General features: G+C 44.5%; 1 protein-coding gene across 2 annotated transcripts in view; it reads right to left on the bottom strand.

The window, feature by feature from the left end:
* The window catches only part of b (glutamate decarboxylase-like protein black), a 21,661-nt gene that overhangs the window by 7,486 nt on the left and 6,675 nt on the right, over positions 1–7,500 (bottom strand). For both annotated transcript variants that reach the window (XM_086552193.1, XM_086552194.1), the window contains exons 3-6: positions 7,237–7,397; positions 5,252–5,354; positions 4,730–4,855; positions 2,713–2,849 (exon numbers count right to left, since the gene is read on the bottom strand). In XM_086552193.1, the coding sequence (XP_086408319.1) occupies positions 2,713–2,849; positions 4,730–4,855; positions 5,252–5,354; positions 7,237–7,397 (527 nt within the window). The remainder of the gene's footprint in view (positions 1–2,712; positions 2,850–4,729; positions 4,856–5,251; positions 5,355–7,236; positions 7,398–7,500) is intronic.

The following is a 7,500-nucleotide window of genomic DNA, read 5'->3' as shown; positions in this document are numbered from 1 at the left end:
CACCCCAGAGGCAACACAAGTCACTGTAGTCAGCCCAGAGGCAACACGAGTCACTGTAGTCAGCCCAGAGGCAACACGAGTCACTGTAGTCAGCCCAGAGACAACACAAGTCACTGTAGTCACCCCAGAGGCAACACAAGTCACTGTAGTCAGCCCAGAGGCAACACGAGTCACTGTAGTCAGCCCAGAGGCAACACAAGTCACTGTAGTCACCCCAGAGGCAACACAAGTCACTGTAGTCAGCCCAGAGGCAACACAAGTCACTGTAGTCACCCCAGAGGCAACACAAGTCACTGTAGTCAGCCCAGAGGCAACACAAGTCACTGTAGTCAGCCCAGAGACAACACAAGTCACTGTAGTCACCCCAGAGGCAACACAAGTCACTGTAGTCAGCCCAGAGACAACACAAGTCACTGTAGTCACCCCAGAGGCAACACAAGTCACTGTAGTCAGCCCAGAGGCAACACGAGTCACTGTAGTCAGCCCAGAGGCAACACGAGTCACTGTAGTCAGCCCAGAGGCAACACAAGTCACTGTAGTCAGCCCAGAGACAACACAAGTCATTGTAGTCACCCCAGAGACAACACAACTCACTGTAGTCAGCCCAGAGGCAACACGAGTCACTGTAGTCAGCCCAGAGGCAACACAACTCACTGCAGTCACCCCAGAGACAACACAACTCACTGCAGTCACCCCAGAGACAACACAACTCACTGTAGTCAGCCCAGAGGCAACACGAGTCACTGTAGTCAGCCCAGAGGCAACACAAGTCACTGTAGTCAGCCCAGAGGCAACACGAGTCACTGTAGTCAGCCCAGAGGCAACACAAGTCACTGTAGTCAGCCCAGAGACAACACAAGTCACTGTAGTCACCCCAGAGGCAACACGAGTCACTGTAGTCAGCCCAGAGGCAACACAAGTCACTGTAGTCACCCCCAGAGACAACACAACTCACTGTAGTCAGCCCAGAGGCAACACGAGTCACTGTAGTCAGCCCAGAGGCAACACAAGTCACTGTAGTCAGCCCAGAGACAACACAAGTCACTGTAGTCACCCCAGAGGCAACACGAGTCACTGTAGTCAGCCCAGAGGCAACACGAGTCACTGTAGTCAGCCCAGAGGCAACACAAGTCACTGTAGTCAGCCCAGAGGCAACACGAGTCACTGTAGTCAGCCCAGAGGCAACACAAGTCACTGTAGTCAGCCCAGAGGCAACACGAGTCACTGTAGTCAGCCCAGAGGCAACACGAGTCACTGTAGTCAGCCCAGAGGCAACACGGATCACTGTAGTCAGCCCAGAGGCAACACAAGTCACTGTAGTCAGCCCAGAGACAACACAAGTCATTGTAGTCACCCCAGAGACAACACAACTCACTGTAGTCAGCCCAGAGGCAACACGAGTCACTGTAGTCAGCCCAGAGGCAACACAAGTCACTGTAGTCAGCCCAGAGACAACACAAGTCACTGTAGTCACCCCAGAGGCAACACGAGTCACTGTAGTCAGCCCAGAGGCAACACGAGTCACTGTAGTCAGCCCAGAGGCAACACAAGTCACTGTAGTCAGCCCAGAGGCAACACGAGTCACTGTAGTCAGCCCAGAGGCAACACAAGTCACTGTAGTCAGCCCAGAGGCAACACGAGTCACTGTAGTCAGCCCAGAGGCAACACGAGTCACTGTAGTCAGCCCAGAGGCAACACGAGTCACTGTAGTCAGCCCAGAGGCAACACAAGTCACTGTAGTCAGCCCAGAGGCAACACGAGTCACTGTAGTCAGCCCAGAGGCAACACAAGTCACTGTAGTCAGCCCAGAGGCAACACGAGTCACTGTAGTCACCCCAGAGGCAACACGAGTCACTGTAGTCAGCCCAGAGGCAACACAAGTCACTGTAGTCAGCCCAGAGACAACACAAGTCACTGTAGTCACCCCAGAGGCAACACGAGTCACTGTAGTCAGCCCAGAGGCAACACGAGTCACTGTAGTCAGCCCAGAGGCAACACAAGTCACTGTAGTCAGCCCAGAGGCAACACGAGTCACTGTAGTCAGCCCAGAGGCAACACAAGTCACTGTAGTCAGCCCAGAGGCAACACGAGTCACTGTAGTCAGCCCAGAGGCAACACAAGTCACTGTAGTCAGCCCAGAGGCAACACGAGTCACTGTAGTCAGCCCAGAGGCAACACAAGTCACTGTAGTCAGCCCAGAGGCAACACGAGTCACTGTAGTCAGCCCAGAGGCAACACAAGTCACTGTAGTCAGCCCAGAGACAACACAAGTCACTGTAGTCACCCCAGAGGCAACACAAGTCACTGTAGTCAGCCCAGAGGCAACACGAGTCACTGTAGTCAGCCCAGAGACAACACAAGTCACTGTAGTCACCCCAGAGGCAACACAAGTCACTGTAGTCACCCCAGAGGCAACACAACTCACTGCAGTCACCCTAGAGACAACACAAGTCACTGTAGTCACCCCAGAGGCAACACGAGTCACTGTAGTCAGCCCAGAGGCAACACAACTCACTGCAGTCACCCCAGAGACAACACAACTCACTGTCGTCACCCCAGAGACAACACAACTCACTGTAGTCACCCCCCAGAGACAACACAAGTCACTGTAGTCACCCCAGAGACAACACAACTCACTGTAGTCACCCCCAGAGACAACACAACTCACTGTAGTCACCCCAGAGACAACACAAGTCACTATAGTCACTATACCTTCCCTCCTCGTCGACGTTGACAAGCACCAAGTTGTCAGAGCCGAGACCCAGTGTCATGGCCGACTTGGTGTTCGAGTAATGGGCGTCTACTGAGGTGAATGCCACCAGACGCCCTAGTCCGCTCACGCCCGAACGCTGGAAAGAATGCAGGACGTATGGGAGTTATGTGTATATAGATGTAGGAGAAAAAAAAGAAAAAAAAGAAAAAAAGAAGAAAAAAAGAGAAAAAAGTGTGTGTGTTTGTGTGTGTGTGTGTTTGTGTGTGTGTGTGTGTGTGTGTGTGTGTGTGTGTGTGTGTGTGTGTGTGTGTGTGTTTGTGTGTGTGTTGTCTTTGTGTGTGTGTGTGTATTTACACGTGTCCAGTAGAGGGACTAAGAGGGTGAAAAGGGGTTGCCGATATATTGCCAGCGTACACTATCTCTTTGAGGGAGTTCTGAGTGATATTAATAGTAATAACAACAATTATAATGATAATGATAATAATAATAATAATAATAATAATAATAATAATAATAATGATAATAATAATAATAATAATAATCTTGATGCTAATAATAACAATAGTATTGATGATATGAGATAATAATAACACAAATAATGATAAAAACAACAATCATAACAATAACAATCATGATAATAATAATACCAATGATAACAACAAGAGTAATAGTACTAATACAAATATTAGTGATTTCGTTATTATCATGATGATAATGATGATCGTTGCAATCGTCAGTGTTATCATCACAATCAAAACCATATTCATCACCATCACCACACAATCAATCAATCAATCAACCACAAATATCACCACCGTAACTAATCAACCAATCCATCCTCAATTAATCTTCCTCACGCACAACTTTCAACAACTCCCAACCATTTTCCACTCCCATATACATAGCAAACGTCCTAGCAAACTCGAGCAAACTCAAGTAAACTCAAGCAAAATCAAGCAAACTCAAGCAAACTCAAGCAAATCCAAGCAAACTCAATCAAATCCAAGCAAACTCAATCAAATCCAAGCAAACTCAATCAAATCCAAGCAAACTCAATCAAATCCAAGCAAACTCAAGCAAATCCAAGCAAATCCAAGCAAACTCAATCAAATCCAAGCAAATCCAAGCAAACTCAATCAAATCCAAGCAAATCCAAGCAAACTCAAGCAAATCCAAGCAAACTCAAGCAAATCCAAGCAAACTCAATCAAATCCAAGCAAATCCAAGCAAACTCAAGCAAATCCAAGCAAACTCAATCAAATCCAAGCAAATCCAAGCAAACTCAAGCAAATCCAAGCAAACTCAATCAAACTCAAACAAATTCAATCAAATCCAAGCAAACTCAAGCAAATCCAAGCAAACTCAATCAAATCCAAGCAAACTCAAGCAAATCCAAGCAAACTCAAGCAAATCCAAGCAAACTCAATCAAATCCAAGCAAACTCAATCAAATCCAAGCAAACTCAATCAAATCCAAGCAAACTCAAGCAAATCCAAGCAAACTCAATCAAATCCAAGCAAACTCAAGCAAATCCAAGCAAATTCAATCAAATCCAAGCAAACTCAATCAAATCCAAGCAAACTCAATCAAACTCAAGCAAATTCAATCAAATCCAAGCAAACTCAATCAAATCCAAGCAAACTCAATCAAATCCAAGCAAAATCAATCAAATCCAAGCAAACTCAATCAAATCCAAGCAAATCCAAGCAAACTCAAGCAAATCCAAGCAAACTCAATCAAATCCAAGCAAACTCAATCAAATCCAAGCAAACTCAATCAAATCCAAGCAAACTCAATCAAATCCAAGCAAACTCAATCAAATCCAAGCAAACTCAATCAAATCCAAGCAAACTCAATCAAATCCAAGCAAACTCAATCAAATCCAAGCAAACTCAATCAAATCCAAGCAAACTCAATCAAATCCAAGCAAACTCAAGCAAATCCAAGCAAACTCAATCAAATCCAAGCAAACTCAAGCAAACTCGAGCAAATTCAAGCAAACTCAAGCAAACTCACCTTGATCTCGGGGAAGCGTCGGTATCGAGCGAGCAACATGCCATACATGTTTGCAATGGAACCTCCCGGCGCGAAGAGACCGTCGTGTTGCGTGTACCCGACCAGCGCCGCCATGCTGGTTAGGACCTGGGGCATGTGAGGGCGCGTGAGGGCGGGTATATTTCGGTATTTTTAAAGTAGTATGGAGGATTTTAGATAGTATGTGAGGGTTATCGGGTATTTGAAATAGTAAATGCTGTTTTAGATACTTGATATATCCGTTTGGGACTTGGGATAATTGTATGGAATAGCGTCGATTTTTTTTTTTTTTAATATGGCATCGTTATTATCAATGATGAGATATAGCCAGAAAACACGCATTGCCAAAAGGAATAAAATCATAATCACTTATATTAGATAATACCGTTATCATCAATGATTTAATACATTAAAAACAAAACGGAAGTGCATAAATAATTCAAAATGGCTCCCAGCAACTGAGCTTCAAAGACAAATGAAACACGAAAGCGCAAAGTCGCGTACCTCGTTTTCCATAATGGTGAAGACAGGAGCGACTTCGTATGTATACACTGATGGATTGAGAGCATCCGTCACCCACTGGCCTACCAATCCATACACATCCAAACTGTTCACCAAAAAGGAGGAAAATATCATATCTGTAGAAATGTTAAAGTATGTTAATATACATTCAGTGCTCTAGAGTTATCTTGTGATTGTTATTTTAGGATATAAGGTTTATCGCATTCACACATACAATATATATCTACCTATTTATCTCATTGGTTATCTATCTATCTATAAAATTTTACGTATATGAAGCTATATTGTCTCTGTATTAATATAAGGGAGGGAGGGAGATATTTATATTCTACCCATGTAACTCGTACGGTATCTATCTTTACTTTATCTATCTAGAAATATCAAGAAAACATCTACGTTATTTTATAAAGAGCTGCCCACTTGATTAGTGCTGGGATAAGGAAGAAAACGGAAAAGAAAGAAAATTTATGGAAAGTTTGTGCCATAAGAGAAGATGGAATACCAGGCACTTAAAGGCAGAAGCATTGGCTGTCTATCTCTACTTATATATTTCTATCTAAGCAACTATCAAAACCAACCAAGAGTAAGGAAAAATTCTGCGTGATGGATGTAAACAAACAAATATAAAATGTAAAGCAAAGAGTATTCGGCAAAAAGATTTTTCCGCCACCGAGGCTGCTGTGTCAATCAACCTTTGTTAATCCGTCAACTCGGGCCCTCGAATCAAAGACATTCCGGATATTAATAGATAATAAAAAGAATCAAAATGTTTGTTTATCTGTAGCTGTTGACGCGGCGGGCACTTTTGCATAAAAATATATCTACTTTAGGGATGGGTCACGTGGTGCCTGTTGCAGATTTCAAGACAAACTGTGATCTATGAAGGAGAAGATGGATAAAAAGAGGAGGGGAAAGAAGAAGAAGAAAAGAAGAAGAAGAAGAAGAAGAAGATGAAAAGAAGAAGAAAGAGAAATGGAAGGAGAAAAAGAAGGAAAAGAAGAAGGAGAAGAAGAAGATTAAGAAGAAGAAAAAAACGAAGAAGAAGAAGAGGCTCAACCAGAAGTAAAAAACCAACAAAAAGAAGAAAAAGAAATACAAAAACAAAAACAAATGGAAGATGAAGAAAAATATCAAGAACAAACATAAAAGCACTCCCAAAATGATAACAAGAAAAACAAGGAGAAAAAAAGAAAAGAAAAACGACAAAATAACGAAGTGACCCCATCATAGAAAATGGAGGCCAGAGCGGCGGAGGCGGGCATTACGTGCAAAGCCTTTAGGTCCCTTTGAATCCGGCCTGGAAGTTAATTTGGCCCATTGTTCACACCGGTGGCAGCGGGATATGGCTGAAGTGGAATTTCGTGTGTGCTAAACGGGCGAGAGAGAGAGAGGGAGGGAGGGAGGGAGGGGGAGAGAGAGAGAGGGAGGGAGGGAGAGAGAGAGAGAAGGAGAGAGAGAGAGAGAGAGAGAGAGAGAGAGAGAGAGAGAGAGAGAGAGAGAGAGAGAGAGAGAGAGAGAGAGAGAGAGAGAGAGGAGAGAGAGAGAGAGGAGAGAGAGAGAGAGGAGAGAGAAGAGAGGAGAGAGGAGAGGAGAGAGAGAAAGTGAAAGGAGGAGGAAGAAAACGGATAGAGAGAATTAGTAAAAAAGAGAATTAGTTAAAAAAAAGTGAGTATTGAGAGATACTATCTGAAGGTGATAAACGGGACCAGATAATATGGTTGACACAAATTAGATGTCCGAGAAAGGGAAAATGAGAGAAAGGGAGAATGCGTAAACGGGTAAACAGAATCAAAATTAAAAGTAAAAGAAAAAAAAGACAAACTAAATGTAACAGTTGACAAAAAAAGAAGAAAAAAAAAACGAAAAAAAAGAAATCACCGTCCATCCATCCACCCACCCATCCATCCATCCACCCACCCACTCATCCACCCACTTATCCATCCATCCATCCATCCAGTTGATCCCACCTCGAGAAGAGCTGGTTGATGAAGTACGGATGACCGGTCTTGACGCTGTATCGGATCACGTTCTTGAGATAGTGCAGCAGCATCGAGTGGGTGATGCCTTCCTCTCCCAGGCGGAGGTCGAGCCGCTTCTTCAGGTCTTCGGGCTCGACCCATTCGACCACCTGTTGAGGGGAGGGGAGGGGAGGGGAGGGAGGAAGAGGGAGGTGGACAAAGGGTGGAGGGGGGAGGGAGAGAGAGGGGAGGGGAGGGGAGGGAGGAAGAGGG

The sequence above is a fragment of the Penaeus japonicus genome, unplaced genomic scaffold, assembly GCF_977035675.1.
Source record: "Penaeus japonicus unplaced genomic scaffold, GWHDUDI00000001_assembly GWHDUDI00000026, whole genome shotgun sequence".
NCBI classification, from domain to species: Eukaryota; Metazoa; Arthropoda; class Malacostraca; order Decapoda; family Penaeidae; genus Penaeus; species Penaeus japonicus.
The sequence above is the reverse complement of the archived record's forward strand: the minus strand, read 5'-3'. Positions and strand labels throughout refer to the sequence as shown.